The 22,347-nt window shown below is 49.2% G+C and overlaps 1 protein-coding gene across 2 annotated transcripts in view; it reads left to right on the forward strand.

The window, feature by feature from the left end:
- Positions 1-5,391: 5,391 nt before the first annotated feature.
- Positions 5,392-22,347, forward strand: part of PPM1G (protein phosphatase, Mg2+/Mn2+ dependent 1G) — a 59,625-nt gene continuing 42,669 nt past the window's right edge. The window contains exon 1 of one of the 2 annotated variants that reach the window (XM_085880590.1): positions 5,392-5,700. In XM_085880590.1, coding sequence (XP_085736716.1) covers positions 5,590-5,700 — 111 coding nt within the window. In that variant the 5' untranslated portion in view covers positions 5,392-5,589. Of the gene's footprint in view, positions 5,701-5,720; positions 5,766-22,347 lie in introns of those variants that run through there. The other variant, XM_085880592.1, reaches the window with a different exon arrangement.

Genomic DNA, 22,347 nt, shown 5'->3' on the forward strand with positions numbered 1-22,347 from the left:
AGCTGGTTAGGTTGAAAGGACAAATTGTGAGATAAACTTTTGTCCCAGGATGAAACCGAGAATATAAGGGGATGATATAGCCGTCTCAAGCTAGTGTGTATGACGGTGCCCTCCGAGCATCCTTGAGGTTATTGATGTTCCTGGTGCCTGCATTCCGTGCGCACGTGCCTTGATGAATAATTAAATAGCCTTTCTCTCAAGTATATCGATGTCTTCATACTTTAATGGAAGGGTAGTTGACGTCTTCGACATATATATATATATATATATATATATATATATATATATATATATATATATATATATATATATATATATATATATATATATATATATATATATATATATATCTATCACTAATCCATTTACATATGCTGTATATTATCACTAATATGTATGAATATGTATATATATATATATATATATATATATATATATATATATATATATATATATATATATATATATATATAAATATATATAAATATATATATATATATATATATATATATATATATATATATATATATATATATATATATATATATATATATATATATTGTTACGGTGGTGGAAATTCACAGAACAGCATTCAGGTTCCCCAGAGATCAGTTATTCGATAAGTACGTGTTTCAGGTTAGGTTCCCCCACCGATGTGTAAAGGGATTTGTTCATGTGCCGGGCTGTGAATCTTTGAGTTAGCCATTATTCTTTTCCTATCTTTTATTTTAAACAAACAACATCTCCTCAACAACAAACTCTACAACCACGCCACTTCCACCACAATGCCAACAACCTCAACAACCACGCCACCTCCACCACAACGCCAACAACTTTACAACCACGCCATCCCCACCACAATACCATCAACCTCGTGACACCATCACGCCCTCCTCAGCACAGCGGCAAAATGCCGTCGACGCGGACACACCGCGCCGCCATAGGAATCACATTCCAGCGTCCATGTGCAAATCAGCCGTGAAGACGGCTGATTTGCATAATTGGATCAAAACGGCCTTTGCCTTGAAGGGAACTGGCCAATCAGAGGTGAAAGGGGCGGAGCCAGCCTGGGGTGAAGGTTCAAGGGTGAAAGGGGGGCAGCACCGGCTTTGGGTGAAGAAACCAAAAGCGGCTTCACCCCCCGGGGCTAGAAAAAGTCGCGTTGGGACCCGAGAGAGTGGTGTTGGTGATTTGTTAGGGAGTTTGTTGGTCATTCATTGGAGAAGTGAGTCTTTGGTGGAGGGCAGCTCATTGGAGCCCGTTGAGGAGAGGGGAGCGTGGAGAGTCGGGCACGCTGCCAGGCCCCCGACCGACCATGTCGCCATTTGAGCTGCCGCCGCGTTGACAACGGGCCAGCAAGACGGAGACACCAAGGGTTGCCGAAGCGAGGACCACTGAATCGCCACCAAGGGGCAGCCAGCTAACCGGCCCGGCCTCTCGGAGCCTTCCGGTCATTCCGGCTCTGAGTACATTAAAGGCTTACGAGCCCGTTTCTTTCCTTGGGTTTTTACGTGAAAGTCTGTGGCGCCTTGTCTTCCATTAAGTAGAACTGCCATAAGTACTCGTACATGCTTGTATGGAAATATAGAACTTGGCTGCAGGCTTTTTGCTCGTGTCTTTTCCCTAAGCCCCCATTGCTTGCCTGCTGTGAAAATAAATGCTCCATTGTTTGAATGTCAACCTGCTCGTTGCGTCATTTTCTGCCATTGACTGCCACGGCGCGCTCGGGATGTCAACTGGACATTAAGGCCGATAAAAGTGATAATCTGGTCCGACGGCACTTGGCGATTTAAAACCGCTCGGCTTCACACACGGAACGAGCACGCTGAAGCGGCTCGTTTCCGTACGAGTCCCATCGAGGTATAAACTCTCGGTATTTTTGTCCGCGCGAATAGTTAGGTAGATCGACAATTCGGTGATTGACCCTGTAGCGTGTGGACAGAGTATTGACTAGTTTATGGTGTGTTAAGGCATCCGTGGCTGGTTTCCGGGGTTGGTCCGGAAAGTCACGACTGGATTGTGGCCTTCGGTGACCGCGCGACCGCGAATTGGCTGAAGCGGTCATCCGCACACCGAACGAGGTGGACATCCATAACAATATATATATATATATATATATATATATATATATGTATATATATATATATATATATATATGTATATATATATATATATATATATATATATATATATATATATATATATACATATACATATAAACTGTATATGATAACTAATATATTGTTGCGGTTGAGGAAATTCGCAAACCACCATTCAGGTCCCGTAGGTGAGATATCTCTGTAAGTACATGTGTAGTTAGCCCAAACCCGTTGTTTCGAGGGAATAAATATGATTCATTCGGGCTGCGACGCTTTGAGATAGTCGTTTTTCTGTTCTATCTTTATTTTGAACCAACCACGTCTCAACCGCCATCACACAACAACCACCAACCACAACGCCGCTTCACAACAACAACAACAACAACAACAACGCCAACAGCCACGATCTTTACCTTCACAACTCGCTCCCGCAAACATCGCATCACCGCCATTCCAAACGGCACCATGGCCATAAACCACCACCATAAACCCTCCACCACCTTCACCTCTCTCTCCTTCTGCGGCCATTCCCGCACCACTTGTGAACACCGAGCGTCAGGCTGTCCTGGGCTCGTACGGGACGCGCGCCGAGCCGCGAGTGCAAAATGCGGCCTTTCCGAGGAGAATTCGGATCAGGAATGCTACACGCCCACTTCTGATCCGTCCAATCAGCAAGCGCGGGGCGGTTTGGCCCCGTCTCCAGGCGCGTCGGTGGAGAATCGAGATATGCAAATTATAGGATCAGGGGAGGTTCACGCCCCTTTTTCTCCGTCCAATGGGCGAGCGTGGCTCCACCCCTGAGCTCGTTCTGATCCAGAAATTTGCATATGGGTTCTCCTGCCTGCCTATAAAGTGCCGAGCGTGGGGCGAATTTGAGGAGAGTCAGTTTTTTGGTTGGAGAGCAGAGTGTGGCAGCGGCAGAGTGTGGCAGTGGCAGAGTCGGTTTTGGTCGAGGCGGTTTTAGAAGAGCGGAGAGTGGCAGAAAGGTCGAGTCGGTTTGGGTCGAGTCGGTCTCGGCAGAGTCGGTTTGGGCAGAGTCGGCCTCAGAAGAGCGGAGAGTGTTTTGAGCAGAGTCGGGTTGGAGCGCGGAGTGGAGTCGGGAGGCGAGGGCGTACAGGTGGTTTGCTGCAGTCGGCTGAGGATAATTGGGGAAGAGACCGAGGAGCTCGGGTCCGAGGCAAGGAAGACGGCGGTCGGCGACGAGGTCGCGGTGGAATCGCTCGTCATGGGACCCAAGCAAGCCAGCTATCCTCTTTCCCCAGAGCATCAACAATTCCCCCCCTTTTTTTCCCCCGCACTGAGATAGTGCGAAAAGGGGGCCCCATTCCCACCCCACTCCAAGCAGTGCCAATGAAACCCGCGAAGGAGCACGAAGTCGGGGCACCGCCGCGCTGCCACATTTGCGGCTCATCACAAAGACACGGGTAGGATCCACCCGGTCTCGGACCTGACCGCTCTTTCAGGTCCCGCGCAAATATTGGCCCACAGGCCCCATCTGCCCCCTTGTCTTTGAGGGTGGCCCTTTTCTTTTGTTTCTGTGTAAACGTGTGTGTGTGGCGCCAGTCTGGTGAAGTAAAACTGTGTAAGTGTTGCCGTGTGTATGCGTAGTCGGTTGTAGATCTGCATTGTTGTGTTTCTTTTGTTGCAATTGCTTTATGTGCATAATTGTTTTAATTGTATATGTGTGCTTTCCGTGTGCCGCGGAATAAATGTGCATTATGTTGAACTGTTTTCCCGTTTCGCTTCGTCTTTTCTTTAATTGAATCTCCATCTTGCTTCACGTAAAGGGTTGGTAGTGGGCTTAATACGCCCGATAATTAATCGGAACCGTCGAGGCCGACGATAACACCGCTCGGTTATCCCAATAGTACGGAATGGATCGCTTAAGTGGCCCGTGTCCGGAGTCGACCTGCGGCGAGGTGCGATCGCCCAGTCCACCCTCCGCGTGGGTACTTAGGTAGGTCGAGTTTGGCGAACAACCCTATCCCACGTGGGGGGCCGATTGGCACGATCGTGGTGAGGCCGAAAGGCCCACCCGTGACTAGCTCCCGGCGTTAGTCCGAGAGGGTCACGACAGAATTGTCCGTCCGGTGGGCGACGTGCCGCGATTCGAGTTACGTGGCCGTTCGCACGCCGGCGGGCGCGAATTCGCAACAATATATATATATATATATATATATATATATATATATATATATATATATATATATATATATATATATATATATATATATTATATAAACACACACGTTGGCCAATAAAAGGTCCTCGTGAACCTTGAACCACTTTGTCTTTATTGTATTTGTTTTTGCTGATCCTGCTTTTGAATCCAGATGTTAGTTTGCCTTTTCTTTCTCTTTTACGAAGATCAAGGCTCATTGAAGAGCGACCGGGGAAGAATAATCAATCCTGAGAAGGAACTTTGCGCAGGAGGAAGCCATTATTAGGCCCATCAAAGCCTGCGCTATTATTACCAACTTACGGTTGTTTGTCCATGCTATTATCCTTTCAAAATGCTGAATGTCGAGCAAGGAAGTAGCACAGACCATTTATTAAAGTGTGTTATTTTCACTCCGTCGGGGTTCGAACCGCCGACCTCCTCGGCTCAGAGGGGGACGCTCTCACTGTGACGTCACAGAGGCTCCAACAACAATTCCTGTTTGGTACATTTAAGCTGGTTGTCCTGTGTGCTTGAACTAGGTGCATGGTGGACCCCACAACGACCTTGAAAATTAAATATCCCATTTTATGTTCAAGAATAAACTGTTCTTGCGACATCGCTGGAACCTCATGACCTTCATGTACAGTACATATCGGCGAATCGAGGGCTCGTTATAACTTACAACTTCGTATTTTGTGTATTAATTGGAGATCTTTGTGTGGAGTATAAATGTGTATTTGTTTTCGCCACTTCCTTGACGAACCTCCACTGTGGTCGGTGATTAATGATTAAATAAATCGGTTCGGCCTTTTGAAACTAAAATACATTATTATTTACAGGATATTCAGCTTCACACATCTCGAAGAATATGCACGTCATGTTTTTAAAGAAACTATCCGTTTTCGACTTACAATTCACAAGAGTGATATGGGCGGTGTATAGCCTCGATTTGTTTGGTTCACCTGCTTTCTCACTGAGTCGTGTGTTGAGATTTTAAACATATCAACGAGACCGTGTTTGATCAGACACTTTAACTTGTACATTGGAGGTTTACTAAGTAATCACTAATCCTTACTTCACTCGTCAAACACGGAACGTGTTCCAAGCCGAGCTCGTCAGGCTCCGCCCACCTCGATCACCCTTTCCGGAAGTGGAGGATTCTTGCCTTTGTCACCCACGTGAGAGTCTCGTTACCGTTCGGACAAACGCGATTCTCCTCACTCCTCACTCTTTACTCTTCACTGTTCCCTGTTCCCGCCCTTTGTGTTTCTTTATCCCTGTCCCGTGTCCGCGGTGCTTCCATACCGGTGGCTCCGACGTACCGGAGTCATGGGGGCATACCTCACGCAACCGACGCGGACCAAGGAGACGAGGAACGGCGTTGGGCCTGCCTTGCGTTACGGTCTCGCTGCCATGCAGGGATGGCGAGTCGCCATGGAGGCGCGTAATCCTCTCGCTTGATAACGATAACGATAATGATGTTCAGTGTGACAATGCACCGCAAGGCGAGATTTAATTATATTCTTAACTTGCAGAGGTGCCCGGCAACGCCTGGTCCCTCCCCTCTCCTCCCTTCCCTTCTCCCTCTCTTCTCCCTCATCCCACCCACACCCCTTCCCCTTCCGCCTCCCTCATGCCTTCCTCCTTCCTCCTCCTCCCTCATCCCACCCTCTCCCCGTCTCTTCCCTCATCCCACCCTCCCGCTACCTCCTCCCTCATCCCACCTCCTCCCTCATCCCACCCTCCCCTACCTCCTCCCTCATCCCACCCTCCCCCTACCTCCTCCCTCATCCCACCCTCCCCCTACCTCCTCCCTCATCCCACTCTCCCCTACCTCCTCCCTCATCCCACCCTCCCCTACCTCCTCCCTCATCCCTCCCTCCCCCTACCTCCTCCCTCATCCCACCCTCCCCTACCTCCTCCCTCATCCCACCCTCCCCCTACCTCCTCCCTCATCCCACCCTCCCCTACCTCCTCCCTCATCCCACCCTCCCCTACCTCCTCCCTCATCCCACCCTCCCCCTACCTCCTCCCTCATCCCACCCTCCCCTACCTCCTCCCTCATCCCACCCTCCCCTACCTCCTCCCTCATCCCACCCTCCCCCTACCTCCTCCCTCATCCCACCCTCCCCTACCTCCTCCCTCATCCCACCCTCCCCTACCTCCTCCCTCATCCCACCCACACTCCTCCCCTTCCTCCTCCAACCCCCACCCCTCCCCTTCCGCCTCCCTCATTCCTTCCTCCTCCGCCCTCATCCCACCCTCCCCCGCCTCCTCCCTCATCCCACCCTCCCCCGCCTCCTCCCTCATCCCACCTCCCCCGCCTCCTCCCTCATCCCACCTCCCCCGCCACCTCCCTCATCCCACCCTACCCCCGTCTCCTCCCTCATCCCATCCTCCCCCGTCTCCTCCCTCATCCCACCCTACCCCCGTCTCCTCCCTCATCCCATCCTCCCCCGTCTCCTCCCTCATCCCACCCTCCCCCGTCTCCTCCCTCATCCCACCCTCCCTCGTCTCCTCCCTCATCCCACCCTCCCCGTCTCATCCCACCCTCCCCTGTCTCCTCTCATCCCACCCTCCCCTGTCTCCTCCCTCATCCCACCCTCCCCTGTCTCCTCCCTCATCCCACCCTCCCCTGTCTCCTCCCTCATCCCACCCTCCCCTGTCTCCTCCCTCATCCCACCCTCCCCTGTCTCCTCCCTCATCCCACCCTCCCCCTGTCTCCTCCCTCATCCCACCCTCCCCTGTCTCCTCCCTCATCCCACCCTCCCCTGTCTCCTCCCTCATCCCACCCTCCCCGTCTCCTCCCTCATCCCATCCTCCCCCTGTCTCCTCCCTCATCCCATCCTCCCCCTGTCTCCTCCCTCATCCCATCCTCCCCCTGTCTCCTCCCTCATCCCATCCTCCCCCTGGCTCCTCCCTCATCCCACCCTCCCCCTGTCGCCTCCCTCATCCCACCCTCCCCCTGTCACCTCCCTCATCCCACCCTCCCCCTGTCGCCTCCCTCATCCCACCCCTCCTCCAGACTCCCATCCTCATTCCCCTCCCTCCCTGATTAGTGGTGGTTGGCTTCCCACTCCCTGGGGATGTATACAGTACAAAAATGGAAGTTATCTCCACAACTGACATGTAACTGGCTCATTCCGTGTCATTTCAGCCGGGGGTTGTGGTGACCCCCTCAGATTTTTCTGAACAAATTCTCAAAGCTACCTTAACATATATGAGGAAAGTTTGCCAAGTTATTGCTCAAAATTCCAAGTACTATCTGAGATATGGCCCAACAAACACCCTCGGGGTGTTTCAATTATGGCAGTCGTGAGTTGCAGATTTGTATCTGAAGCATTTTGGAGGGCTCTAAATTCCAGAGTTTTACAAACAGAGTTCTGAAAATTCACAAAAATGGTGTCTATTAGTGAGGCTTTCAGAATCTGACATCAAAAATGTTTTACTTAAAATACTTTTTAAGATAAGTACTCTCAAAAGTAGTGATTTGTAACATGCAGTCAAAAAATTTTGAGTTTTCAAATTGCTGCCAACAGTCAGTTTATTCATCATGAAGAATTTTGTTGCATGATTTACATAATCTTGTGACTGGATCATTTACACAAAAAAACTGAAACCTTTTGGAGCAAAATCTTGGGTGCTATGGGTGTCTGAACTTTGCTCCAGACTCAACGACACTGAAATTTACCCCGGTTTTACCCCAAGTGTTCACGGTGTTGACAGTTACACAGCTCTTTTAAATTTTTTTATCACTTAAAGACACATACATAGGCAAACTGTGGTAGAAAATTCAAGAGTTGTTCTCAATCCCTTCTATTTTTAAACGATTTTTATAACGGCCCACTATTTAAAAAAACCATGTTCGATGAAAGATGTAGAATAAAAGCAAGAGGCGTGCTTTTGAAGTTGAAGCCATGCCAAACATTCATAAGTTGGCACCACAATGATCAAATTGTTGTGTTTTTTGGTCAGAACAAGTATGTGGTTACTTTAATTTGGCTCACATTTTTTTATAAGGATATTTTAGTTTAAGGCCACCGCCAATCTGAACTACAAATTAAGACACATAATGTGATAATAATAATCACCATTATAAATATTCATTTGCATATCTTATTGTTTATAAACTTAATGTGAATTGTACAAAAGTCTACATCCATTTGTTAATGTAGGTACAATATCTGATTCAACTTTTTTTTTTCATAATTTCATATCAAATTGGACAAATGTACTTGGATCCATTGTACAAAGTGAACAGTGATTAGTTTTATAATTGCCAGGATATAATAAAATGTAACAATGAGCATTGGCAGTTACTTCAGGGAAGGGTGCATCAGACGCCCCCTTTTTGCGAAAGTTTGAAAAACATAACGGCGATAGGACAGATGTGTTCGAATACATGAAAAAACATTTCTCTTTTTTTTCAGAATTTTCGGTCATCATCTTGGGGGTCCACATCGGGGTCAAAGTTCAGGCACGCAGCTCCTGCGCATTTTTCAGAATAAGTGTTATTTTTCACTGTATAATGATCAAAACTTGTATCTGGTGGTGAAATAATTCTGACATATCGATGTACTGCTCCTTTGGTGATGTTCCAGTGATATAGAGCCAATCAAATTTTCCGGGAAATTTGCCGGAGAAGCAGGAAACTGGTGATTTTCCCAGAAAAACAAAAACAAAATAGTAACAAATGCCTTGGTTCTGTCAAATTCACGGCTTAATTACCCAGAATTACGTGTATTCATATCAAGGTACTCGTATAATATCATTAATGATCAAGTTTCAAGCGTTTCTGGATATTCGGATTCTCTTTCCTGCATTCTCAGTGACTTGTTACACATTCTGAAAGTGTTCTTCAGACCTCGCTGCACCGAGACAGTCCGTTCCGAGTTTTATTAGACGTTCAGCCGCATCATTAGCTACATTGAGTGCTTTGGTTTTAGATTTTGAATCCAGGCTGGAAGTGTTGCCCACTCACTCACTTCATACGTTAAGAATGAATCGTCCAGTTCAAGTTCTCGGAACACAAACCAAGAATCAACCGAGACAAAGTCAGATAGGCTAGATGTCAAGTGAATGTCCTTGGGGAAGTGAGGCTTTCCAAAGTCTGTACCAAAGTGCCCAATAGGCAATAGTCCAAGTTCCATTGTCCAAACTTTTACAGTCCAAACTTTTACATTCATGATCTGCCATGTGTCAAATTCTCCGGGAAAACACAATTTCCGGGAAAAAATACCATTTTCCGGGAAACTGTGCCAACAAATTACAAGCCAACCTGTTACAAACATCACCAAAGGAGCAGTACATTGATGTGTCAGAATTATTTCACCACCAGACACAAGTTTTGATCACTATACAGTGAAAAATAACACTTATTCTGAAAAATGCGCAGGAGCTGTGCGCCTGAACTTTGACCCCGATGTGGACCCCCAAGATGATGACCGAAAACTCTGAAAAAAAAAAACGAGATGTTTTTTCATGTATTCGAACACGTCTGTCCTATCGCCGTTATGTTTTTCAAACTTTCGTAAAAAAGGGGGCGTTTGATGCACCCGACTACAGGGCTGTGCATTTAGTTAAAGCCTAAATAAGATAGAGTTGTGCTTCATGGCTAACTTTGGAAATGATTTTGGTACACGTCTTTAAGCTTTACTAAACTGATTCATATATTGTTAGATTCCACTTAAGTCATACTTCCTTACAATATTTTATTTTTTCTATATGTTTGTTAGTAAAAATTTTATTTGAAAAAAAGTGGCTTTTGAGACTGCAGAATCATTAGAAATTGATGCATTTAAAAAAAAATTCGTTTAAAAATAGAAGGGATTGAGAACAACTCTTGAATTTTCTACCACAGTTTGTCTATGTACGTGTCTTTAAGTGACAAAAATTTAAAAGAGCTGTGTAACTGTCAACATGGTGAACACGGGGTAAAACCGGGGTAAATTTCAGTGTCATTGAGTCTGGAGCAAAGTTCAGACACCAATAGTGAAATGAGAGCGAGAGAAGAACCTTCAGAGTTTAGGCTTTATTCCATTTGATTGGAGCCGCTTCTGTGGGCACACCGGGGAATACAGGTTCAGCTAGGAGTACATAAGCAGTAACGTATACATGTGCGATTAATCATTGCAGACTAAATCCGCGTAAGCACGGAGTTCGATATAGTCTCCATTCTCACCAGTCAATGAGAACCTTCAGTTAACGAGCATCAAGTGAACAGCCGATGTAAATGGCAATGCCCCGGGGACAACCACTCGTGCCGCGGAGACCTCCCCTTATACGCGAGACGCACAACATGTGATCCCGCGTCATGTCCTTCAATTCACCTCAATTCACCACATTCTCCCCACCTCTAAAATGTAACTAGGGGCCCATCTTACACACCATGATTGCTTTAGCATTATAGGAGTATACATTTCAAGCAACGCGGACTAATAGGTCTACAGAAGCATACATGCCAAGCAGTGATTATTTTGAGTTGTAGGAGCATGGAAATGAGCATCGATATATGATATAATGAGCAGCGAGAATGCCGATAATCCCCTTTACAGATTGAGTCGTCGAGGGGGCCTTATTCGTCGACCTCTCCGGGAGTAAATGGCAGTTTCACTTGAGGGAGACTCCCGATCCTCTTGGTGAGCCTCGACTTGTGCCGGGGATGACTCCTCGATCGCTCTCGGGTGGAACGCGGCAGCCCCGTCGCCCGGTGGAGTTCCTGGGGGGGAAATGTCAGAAGGAGGAGTGCCAGAAGGTGGTGTACCTGCGGGAGGAGTACCTGAGGGAGCCAGATGGCGAACCGACACAGTGGTCTCCCTGCCATCCGGGAGCCTGACATGAGCATACTCTGGATTAGTGTCAATGAGTTCGACCCCCTCCACCAGGGGTTCATACTTGCTTTGTCGGACCGGGCGTTTCATGAACACTGTACCGGGATGGGTCAGCCAGTTGGGCACCGTTTGACCGTCAACATAACGTCGCTGGTGAGTAAACATTCGTTCGTGAGGAGTTGCATTGGTGGACGTGCAGAGCAAAGAGCGTATGGAATTCAGAGCGTCGGGAAGAGTAACCTCCCATCGCTCGGGGCCCAGTCCTCTCGATTTCAGCGCCAGAGTTACGGCTTTCCAAATAACTCCATTATACCTTTCCACCTGCCCGTTTCCCTGTGGGTTGTAACCCGTCGTTCGACTAGTTGCTATGCCGAGCTCTAGTAGGAATTGTTTTAGCCCGGCCGACATGAAACACGGCCCTCTGTCTGAATGTATGTACGAAGGTCTCCCAAACATAGCGAAGAGGTCAGAGAGACATCTCACGACAGTGCCCGAGGTCATATCCGAGCACGGAAATGCGAAAGGGAACCTTGAATATTCATCAACAACGGTGAATATGTATCTGTTGTCTGTCTCGGTCGGCAGGGGCCCTTTGAAGTCGATGTTTAGTCTCTCGAAGGGGGAAGTGGCCTTGATCAGTCTGCCAGATGCCGCGCCAAAGAATCTGGGTTTTAGTTCAGCACAAACAGGGCATGAAGCATTCATTTGTTTAATATCTTCAACAGAATAGGGAAGATTTTGTCTGCGCACGAAATGTGCCATCCTGGTTACCCCTGGGTGGCAGAGAGACACGTGTAGGTCTTGCAAAGCCTGACTGATTGTTGCCGAACTGTAGACCCGAGAGAAGGTATCTGCAGCAGGGTTTTCCTTCCCGGGCCGGTAAACAATGTCGTAACTGTAGCAAGCTAGGTCTATCCGCCATCTCATAATTTTTTCATTCTTAATTTTCCCGTTATTTTTCCCATCAAACATGAATGCCACGGATCGTTGGTCCGCAACGAGCGTGAAGTGGTTTCCCAGTAAATAATGTCTCCATTTCCGCAGCGCTTCGACGATGGCGTACGCTTCCTTCTCTATCGCTGAGTGTCTCTGCTCGCTTCTAGAGAGAGTTCTCGAGAAGAACGCGACCGGCCGCCCAGACTGATTAAGTGTAGCAGCTATGGCGTGATCTGAAGCGTCGGTTTCCACCACGAAGGGCACCGAGCTGTCGATCGATAAAACCACGGACTTACTGATATCATCCTTGAGGTTGTGGAAAGCTCTTACAACAGCGGCATCTGGTGGAAAGTTTTTGCAATGCACTAGGGGATGTATTTTCTCGGAGTATTGCGAAATCCATCTCGCATAGTAAGCGAACATCCCGATCACCCGGCGCATTGTCTGCAAGTCCTGAGGTGGTGGAAGCTCACGGAGCGGGCGCAATCGTTCAGGATCAGGCTTAATTGTGCCGTCGGCTATCGTGTAGCCGAGAAGGTCAATTGACCTTGCCGAGAATACGCATTTCTCGTAGTTGAGAGTCAGATTATATTTTCTAGCAATGCTCAAGAATCTGTCTAGATTCCTATCATGTTCCCCCTGATCCCTACCGCACACTGTGACATTATCCACGTAAACAAAAGTGTCTTTGAGGTTTTCATCTGAGATGATGTCGTCCATAACCCGTTGGAAGCAAGCTACTCCATTCGTGACACCGAAAGGTATTCTCCTGAATTGGTAGAGGCGCCTCCCTGCCTGGAACGCGGTGTAAGGTTTGTCTTCCTCTCGGATGGGAATTTGATGATAGGCGCTTCGCAAGTCGATGGTACTGAATACCTTATAATTGGCCACGCGTTCGACCATCTCATCTATGCGCGGCAGGGGGTAGGCATCGAGTTGGGTAAAGCGATTGACCGTTTGGGAATAATCGACAACCATTCGTTTCTTATGGTTCTGACTGCTGGTTACTAACACCTGTGCGCGCCATGGCGAATCGCTCGGTTCTATAATTCCTTCTTCCAGTAATCGCTTGGTTTCTGAAGTGATGAAATTCATGTCAGCAGTGGTATATCGCCGCGATTTAATCGCTATCGGTTTGCAGACCGGCGACAAGTTAGCGAACAGCTGGGGGGACGTCACCTCCGCGGTGGTCAACGCATTTAAAATTAGACGAGGTTTGCTTCCTCCAAAGGGTATTTCGACGCTCGTGTGCTGCTTGAGGACATTATGACCCAGAATTACGTCTGCGCACAAATCACGAAGCACCAGTACCCTTACATCCCGATGCGTGTACCCTTTTACGTCCAATTCAACATTGCAGTACCCTCGCACGCGGGATTGTAGTGAGGTGGCGGCCATGCATACCGTATTGTCAGTCGGGTGGATTATCCATTTCCTGCCCTTCACTAGCGAGCTGTTGACGAAACTTTCAGAGCTACCGGTATCAATCAGTGCCTCAGCCATATGCCCGTTAATTCCTACGTTGATGATAGCCTTGGATAGATTCCCCGGGGAGGCTGCAGTTAATTTATTTTGCGAGTCGAGAGCCGCAGAAGTGGGTTTATTTCTCCTTAGAGTAGATTTACATACCCTGGCATAATGCCCTTTCTTGTCGCAATTCATGCATGTGGCATCTCTGGCGGGACATTTTTGACGAGGGTGCCTTTTGTACCCACAAAAGAAGCATTTACCAACCGGAGCAGTTGCTGAGGAGTTTGACGTGGCCTGGGTATCCGGCTCCTCGGGTGTTTCTCCATCCCCTATGTCTGGCTGTGTCTGTGCCAGTGGGGTTCCTTGGGTTCCCATCGTAGTAGCGTTCATTAGCAGCATCGGTGTCCCAAATGACTCAGATTGCTGCTGAGCCGTATCCATCGCTCGTGCCTGATCGACTACCTTGTCAAGAGTGGGTTGCGCTTTCTCTAGTAAGCGTTGCCGTATGTGGGCTGATCTGAGTCCTTGGATGAATGCCTCCCGTGTCGCTTCCTTTCGGTGTTCCTCGGCGCTTACGGCCCGGAAGCTGCAGTCTTTTCCCAGCTGATTCAGAGCTTGCAGGAACTGATCGATTGTCTCCCCGGCTGCTTGCTTGCGTGTGTTGAGAAGATGTCGTATGTATACCTCGTTCTTGGGCTTCACGTAGAGCGCTTGCAGCACGTCGATCGCTGCTTCGTAAGTGTCGCACTCCGAGAAGAGCCTGTACACGCTGGGCGAGACATGATTCACGAGAGCGGCGAATTTGTCAGCTCCCTCCTCGATGATGGACAGATAGTATGAGAAGGAACAGAACCAATGCGACCGTTTCATTTCTGCGTCAGTCGCGTTTGGGTCTGCGTCGAACCTCTCTGGTTTGTAGATCTTGTCCATCGTTGGTTGAGAGAGCCGAGAAAACCAAATGGAATAAATTGAAATGAGAGCGAGAGAAGAACCTTCAGAGTTTCGGCTTTATTCCATTTGATTGGAGCCACTTCTGTGGGCACACCGGGGAATACAGGTTCAGCTAGGAGAACATAAGCAGTAACGTATACATGTGCGATTAATCATTGCAGACTAAATCCGCGTAAGCACGGAGTTCGATATAGTCTCCATTCTCACCAGTCAATGAGCACCTTCAGTTAACGAGCATCAAGTGAACAGCTGATGTAAATGGCAATGCCCCGGGGACAACCACTCGTGCCGCGGAGACCTCCCCTTATACGCGAGACGCACAACATGTGATCCCGCGTCATGTCCCTCAATTCACCTCAATTCACCACAAATAGCACCCAAGATTTTGCTCCAAAAGGTTTCAGTTTTCTTGTGTAAATGATCCAGTCACTAGTTTTTGTAAATCAGGCAACAAAATTCTTCATGATGACTAAACTGACTGTTGGCAGCAATTTGAAAACTAAAATTTTTTTGACTGCATGTTACAAATCACTACTTTTGAGAGTACTTATCTTAAAAAGTATTTTAAGTCGAACATTTTTGATGTCAGATTCTGAAAGTCTCACTAATAGACACCATTTGTGTGAATTTTCAGAACTCTGTTTGTAAAACTGGAATTTAGAGCCCTCCAAAAATACTTCAGTTACAAATCTGCAACTCGCGACTGCCAGAAATGAAACGCCCCCAGGGGGTTTGTAGGGCCATATCTCGGACACTACTTGGAATTTTGAACTATAACTTGGCAAACCTTCCTCATATATGTTAAAGTAGCTTTGAGAATTTTTTCAGGAAAATCTGAGGGGGTCATCGCAGAATTTCATTTTTTTGGCTGATTTGACACGGAATGACCCAACTAACTCTCTGCCACCACCACCGGGTGGTGCTTTACGATACACATTCACATCGAGAATTTTCATCGACCTTCCCTCCCAAACCCCCATGACGACAGATGAAACCAAGTAGTCCATGTTCACCATGACGTCGAACTTTGTCCATGAGAAAGGAAGAGGAGTTTGTAAAATGTAACAGTTGGTCAATGTGGGTCACATCAATAGGGGAAGCAGAGGGTTCTTATTGTTGTTGGAAGTGTGAGTAAATCGCCCACTTGAGGATGGTGATTACTAGGATGAACGAACGCATCGATAATTTACAGCAAGTAGCAGAATGTGAGAAATTTGTAGCTAATAATTGGCTATGGTTGTGGAGTGAGGTTGCTGAGGATATTGGAAGTGGTGACGGTGCAACGGGGGCAGGCGGTGGTGACGGTGCAACGGGGGCAGGCGGTGGTGACGGTGCAACGGGGGCAGGCGGTGTTGACGGTGCAACGGGGGCAGGCGGTGGTGATGGTGCAACGGGGGCAGGCGGTGGTGACGGTGCAACGGGGGCAGGCGGTGTTGACGGTGCAACGGGGGCAGGCGGTGGTGACGGTGCAACGGGGGCAGGCGGTGGTGACGGTGCAACGGGGGCAGGCGGTGTTGACGGTGCAACGGGGCAGGCGGTGTTGACGGTGCAACGGGGGCAGGCGGTGTTGACGGTGCAACGGGGCAGGCGGTGTTGACGGTGCAACGGGGGCAGGCGGTGTTGACGGTGCAACGGGGGCAGGCGGTGTTGACGGTGCAACGGGGGCAGGCGGTGTTGACGGTGCAACGGGGGCAGGCGGTGTTGACGGTGCAACGGGGGCAGGCGGTGTTGACGGTGCAACGGGGGCAGGCGGTGTTGACGGTGCAACGGGGGCAGGCGGTGTTGACGGTGCTGACGGGGGCAGGCGGTGTTGACGGTGCTGACGGGGGCAGGCGGTGTTGACGGTGCTGACGGGGGCAGGGGGGGTTGACGGTGCTGACGGGGGCAGGCGGTGTTGGCGGTGCTGACGGGGGCAGGCGGTGTTGACGGTGCTGACGGGGGCAGGCGGTGTTGACGGTGCTGACGGGGGCAGGCGGTGTTGACGGTGCTGACGGGGGCAGGCGGTGTTGACGGTGCTGACGGGGGCAGGCGGTGTTGACGGTGCTGACGGGGGCAGGCGGTGTTGACGGTGCTGACGGGGGCAGGCGGTGTTGACGGTGCTGACGGGGGCAGGCGGTGTTGACGGTGCTGACGGGGGCAGGCGGTGTTGACGGTGCTGACGGGGGCAGGCGGTGTTGACGGTGCTGACGGGGGCAGGCGGTGTTGACGGTGCTGACGGGGGCAGGCGGTGTTGACGGTGCTGACGGGGGCAGGCGGTGTTGACGGTGCTGACGGGGGCAGGCGGTGTTGACGGTGCTGACGGGGGCAGGCGGTGTTGACGGTGCTGACGGGGGCAGGCGGTGTTGACGGTGCTGACGGGGGCAGGCGGTGTTGACGGTGCTGACGGGGGCAGGCGGTGTTGACGGTGCTGACGGGGGCAGGCGGTGTTGACGGTGCTGACGGGGGCAGGCGGTGTTGACGGTGCTGACGGGGGCAGGCGGTGTTGACGGTGCTGACGGGGGCAGGCGGTGTTGACGGTGCTGACGGGGGCAGGCGGTGTTGACGGTGCTGACGGGGGCAGGCGGTGTTGACGGTGCTGACGGGGGCAGGCGGTGTTGACGGTGCTGACGGGGGCAGGCGGTGTTGACGGTGCTGACGGGGGCAGGCGGTGTTGACGGTGCTGACGGGGGCAGGCGGTGTTGACGGTGCTGACGGGGGCAGGCGGTGTTGACGGTGCTGACGGGGGCAGGCGGTGTTGACGGTGCTGACGGGGGCAGGCGGTGTTGACGGTGCTGACGGGGGCAGGCGGTGTTGACGGTGCTGACGGGGGCAGGCGGTGTTGACGGTGCTGACGGGGGCAGGCGGTGTTGACGGTGCTGACGGGGGCAGGCGGTGTTGACGGTGCTGACGGGGGCAGGCGGTGTTGACGGTGCTGACGGGGGCAGGCGGTGTTGACGGTGCTGACGGGGGCAGGCGGTGTTGACGGTGCTGACGGGGGCAGGCGGTGTTGACGGTGCTGACGGGGGCAGGCGGTGTTGTCGGTGCTGACGGGGCAGGCGGTGTTGACGGTGCTGACGGGGGCAGGCGGTGTTGACGGTGCTGACGGGGGCAGGCGGTGTTGACGGTGCTGACGGGGGCAGGCGGTGTTGACGGTGCTGACGGGGGCAGGCGGTGTTGACGGTGCTGACGGGGGCAGGCGGTGTTGACGGTGCTGACGGGGGCAGGCGGTGTTGACGGTGCTGACGGGGGCAGGCGGTGTTGACGGTGCTGACGGGGGCAGGCGGTGTTGACGGTGCAACGGGGGCAGGCGGTGGTTGACGGTGCAACGGGGGCAGGCGGTGGTTGACGGTGCAACGGGGGCAGGCGGTGGTTGACGGTGCAACGGGGCAGGCGGTGGTTGACGGTGCAACGGGGGCAGGCGGTGGTTGACGGTGCAACGGGGCAGGCGGTGGTGGACGGGGCAAGGGGGGCGGGCGGTGGTTGACGGTGCAACGGGGGCAGGCGGTGGTTGACGGTGCAACGGGGGCAGGCGGTGGTTGACGGTGCAACGGGGGCAGGCGGTGGTTGACGGTGCAACGGGGGCAGGCGGTGGTTGACGGTGCAACGGGGGCAGGCGGTGGTTGACGGTGCAACGGGGGCAGGCGGTGGTGGAGCTGCAGCGGGGGCATGCGGTGGTGGAGCTGCAGCGGGTGCAGGCGGTGGTGGAGGTGCAGTGGTGAGGGTGCAGCAATATAAATTGCTTGAAATGAGGTGTGGGAGACAGTTTTTGTGGGTGATGAGATAATTAAATATGTCGATTCTTCATTCTGCAGGAAGGATTGTAGACATAGAATTCAGTGTAGTTTTGAAGGAGCGGGACTTAGGGACATTGAAGGAAGGATAAACGATATTGTATCAGGTCATGGTAGGAAGAAGTTGGTTGTGGTACACCAAGGTGGGAATGATGAAGGGAAAGTTTACTCAGAGGTTTTAAAAAAAATAGATCCAGGATATTGGGCAAGCGGCTGAAAACAAAGGGTTGTGAGGTCATGTTTTCTGGGATTCTCCCAAGATTAGGAAACAATATAGAAATTATGAGCAGAGCGATAGATGTCAACCAATGGCTGGAAGAATGGTGTCAGAAGGAAGGTTTAACATTTAAGAAGCAGTGGGAATCATTTAGGGGACAAAGGGAGTGTTTCTGGAATGATGGCTGTATCTTAAATATAAAAGGGGGCAGCAAGGTTTGCAGTGGGAATTGAGGAAGGAATTCAGGCTTTTTTTTTTAATCAGTGGAGGGTGGAGAAGGTATTGAGGAAGGAACTGATGATGTAATTGTGATTAGTAAGGCCAGGCAGTGAAATAGAATTTCAAATTGGGAAAAGTTAAACATATTCTATTCCAATGCCAGGAGTTTAAATAATAAGATGGAAGAGCTTGAAGCCAAAGTAGATAGCGAGGAGTACGATGTAGTTGCAGTGAGTGAGACATGGTTTAAGGAGGAGAGTAACTGGAGGACAGGATTAGAAGGCTACAAGGTATATCGGTGTGATAGGAAGGAGAGAATAGAAGGAGTGGCAATCTGGGTAAAGGACAGCATTGCATCAAGAGAAAGGGGTGACATGAAGGAGGGAATTAATGTAGAGGATTCTGCCTGGGTGTAGATTAGAGATTGTAAAAATAGTAAGTTACTGGTGCGATGCTTTGATATGGCTCTGAGTGTGAAGGAGGAGTGCATGAAGAATTCAAAAGGGCATGTGGTAAGGGAAGAGTATTGATTATGGGGGATTTTAACTTGCCAGGGATAGATTGGGTCCAGGAACAGGGAAAGGGCAAAGTAGATGAGGATTCCCTAGTTTTCGTCCAGGATTGCTTTTTAACCCGGTTTGTAGATAAGCCCACGAGGGGGAGTGCAGTGTTCGACCTCCTTTACAGTAACAATCCCAATATGGCGGAGGAGGTGGAGGAGGTGGAGGTCGGGGAGCATTTCAGAGCAAGTAACCATAACATTGTGTGTGCAAAGATTCTGTTAAGGGTTTGAGTTCAGGATAGGAGGGTAAGGCTATTAGATTTCAGGAAGGCAAACGTTGAGGGTATGAGGAGAGAGTTGGGTGATGTAGATAGGGAGACTCCAACAACAGGACAATCATCAGAGAAATGGGAAACCTTCAAGGAGCAAATGTGTAGAGTGCAGACTAAGTACATTTCAATGTGGTGTAAAACTGGAAACAGAAAGAGGGTCAGGGTGGTTGAGCAGTGAGATAAGGAACACCATTGAGGAGAAGCAAAAGGTATTTATTAGGTTTACAATAACAGGACTGGAGTTAGATTGATATCACTATCGGAGTAAACAGAGGGAAGTGAAGAAAACAACTCGGCAAGCCAAAAGAGAGTATGAGAAGGACATGGCTAAGAATATTAAACACAATAACAAGGATTTCTTTAAGTATATTGGGGAAAAGAACAGGTTAGGACCAGTGTGGGCCCATTGAGGAATATCACCGGGAGAGTGGTTTGTGATGAAAGTAAGATGGCAGGCTTATTAAACAGGTATTTTGCTTCAACTTTTACACAAGAACAGTCAGGAGAATTGTCAATAGCTGAGAGTATCGATCGAGGAGGTGAAGAAGGTTTTTATTTATTTATTTATTTATACAGAAGATCCACTTTAGAGTGGAGGAAGTAAAGGAACAGCTTGGTAATATAAGAGTATATAAGGCTTCGGGTCCAGATAATATACACCCGAGAGTATTGAGAGGTGGCTGAGCAGGTAAGCGAGATATTAACGGATATTTTCAATAGTTCACTGGAGTCAGGACTGGTACCGGAGGATCGGAGAGTAGTAAATGTAACACCATTATTTAATAAAGGATCCAGAGAAGAATTGGGAAACTATAGACCTGTTAGTTTGACTTCAGTTGTGGGGAAGGTGTTGGAGACATTAATTAAGGACAAGATGAGGAACCATTAAAACAAACTAATTAAAGGTAGTCAGGATGGGTTTACCAAAGGTAGTTTCTGTTTTACAAATCTTTTGGAGTTCTATGAAGCAGTGTCTGATTGGGTGGATGAGGGAAAGGCAGTGGACATAGTATATCTAGACTTTAAGAAGGCATTTGATAAGGTTCCACATCGGAGGTTGTTAGCCAAAGTGAGGGCTTGCGGAGTGGTTGGTCAGGTAGTTACTTGGATTGCAAACTGGCTTAGTGATAGGAAACAAAGAGTGGCTGTGAGTGGAAGGATGTAAGTATTGGGGTACCTCAGGGTTCAGTAGTCAGACCATTACGATTCAATATTTACATCAACGATTTGGATGATGGGGTAAAGAGTAGGCTTTCCAAATTTACAGATGACACAAAGCTTGGAGGTGAGGTGGATAGCAGAGGGGGTGGTGAACAGATACAAGAAAGTATTGATACTTGTATCGATTGGACAAAAGATTGGTAGATGCAGTTTTACCTGAGCAAGTGTAAGGTGTCGGGGATGGGAAAGAACATTGAAAATAGAGATTACAGGATGTAAGGGGTAATTTTGGAGCGTGCCACACAGGAGAAGGATCTGGGGGTGGTGATAGATACCAGGCCAGGCAGCTGTAGGTAAAGGAAATAAGGTTTTAGGCTGTATAAGGATGGAGATCAATTGTACATCAAAAGAGGTGGTGTTAACATTGTACAGGTATTTAGTGAGGGCCATATCTAGAATATTGTGTGCAGTTTTTGTCATCACAACTCAGGAAGGACTTAGATGCCATGGAGAGGGTTCTGCACAGGGTTACTTGATTGATTTCTGGCCGAGCTGGACTCAGCTACGAGGAGCAGCTGAAGGAGACGGGGCTTTATTCACGAGAAAGGAGGTGATTACGAGGAGATATGATGGAGATGTTTAAGATAATGAAAGGTAGTGATAAAATAAGTGAAGATGAATTATTCAACAGAGTAGATCGTGATTGGACCAGGGGCCATAGCATGAGGGTGAAGAAGAGGAGAGTTAAGATGGTAGTAAGGCAGGGGACTTTCACTCAGAGTCGGTAATGCATGGAATGGTCCTCCTGGAAAGGTAGTGGCAGCAGAAACAGTGGATAAGTTTAAATTGGAATTTACCTGGAAGGTATAGGTACCTGGAAGTTATGGAGATAGAGGGGTACGGGGATGTTGATAAGACTTTTAAGTAGGTTGAACATATATGGGTGATTGTGTGCAAGTGTATGGGGTCCTGTTGGTGAGGGTCTCGTCAAGGGGTGCTGTGTGGTTGATGTATGTTTTTAACTAAGCTCATGCACTCTCCCTTGTGGTTGGGGGAGGGGGGGGGATACAAAAACTTAAAAGAAAAAGATAAGAAGAAATTTCAGAATTTATTTTTTGCATTTTCTTCCTTGAATCTTGTGTAGATGGGTTGGTCTGGTGTTCGTGCAGGCATGATGGGCTGAATGGCCTCCACCTGTGTTGGATCTCCTTGTATTTTCATGTGCCAAGTTTGGTGACAATTGGCCCAGTGGTTGTGGCGTGACTGGTGACCACACACACACACACACACACACACACACACACACACACACACACACACACACACACACACACACACACACACACACACACACACACACACACACACACACACACACACACACACACACACACACACACACACACACACACACACACACACACACACACACACACACACACTTATAAGATAAAACCAAACAAGCCTGTGGCAGGGATTTGACAATTGGATATAGTGTCGATGTGACGTGAATAAACACAACGTGGATAAATCGTAAAATACACAAGCTGTTATCAGAGATGTTGTCAAAGGTGCTTAATAAATAAATAAAGAAATAGACATTATTTATTTATTTATTTATTTATTGGTCGTCATGCTATGTAAAGTGCCAAGTGAATGATGGTCGAAGTGCGAAGTACATAGACGTGTCACGTGGGTA

Source organism: Eptatretus burgeri, chromosome 5 (assembly GCF_056783735.1).
Source record: "Eptatretus burgeri isolate ZD-2024b chromosome 5, Ebu_testis_v1, whole genome shotgun sequence".
Lineage (NCBI taxonomy): Eukaryota > Metazoa > Chordata > Myxini > Myxiniformes > Myxinidae > Eptatretus > Eptatretus burgeri.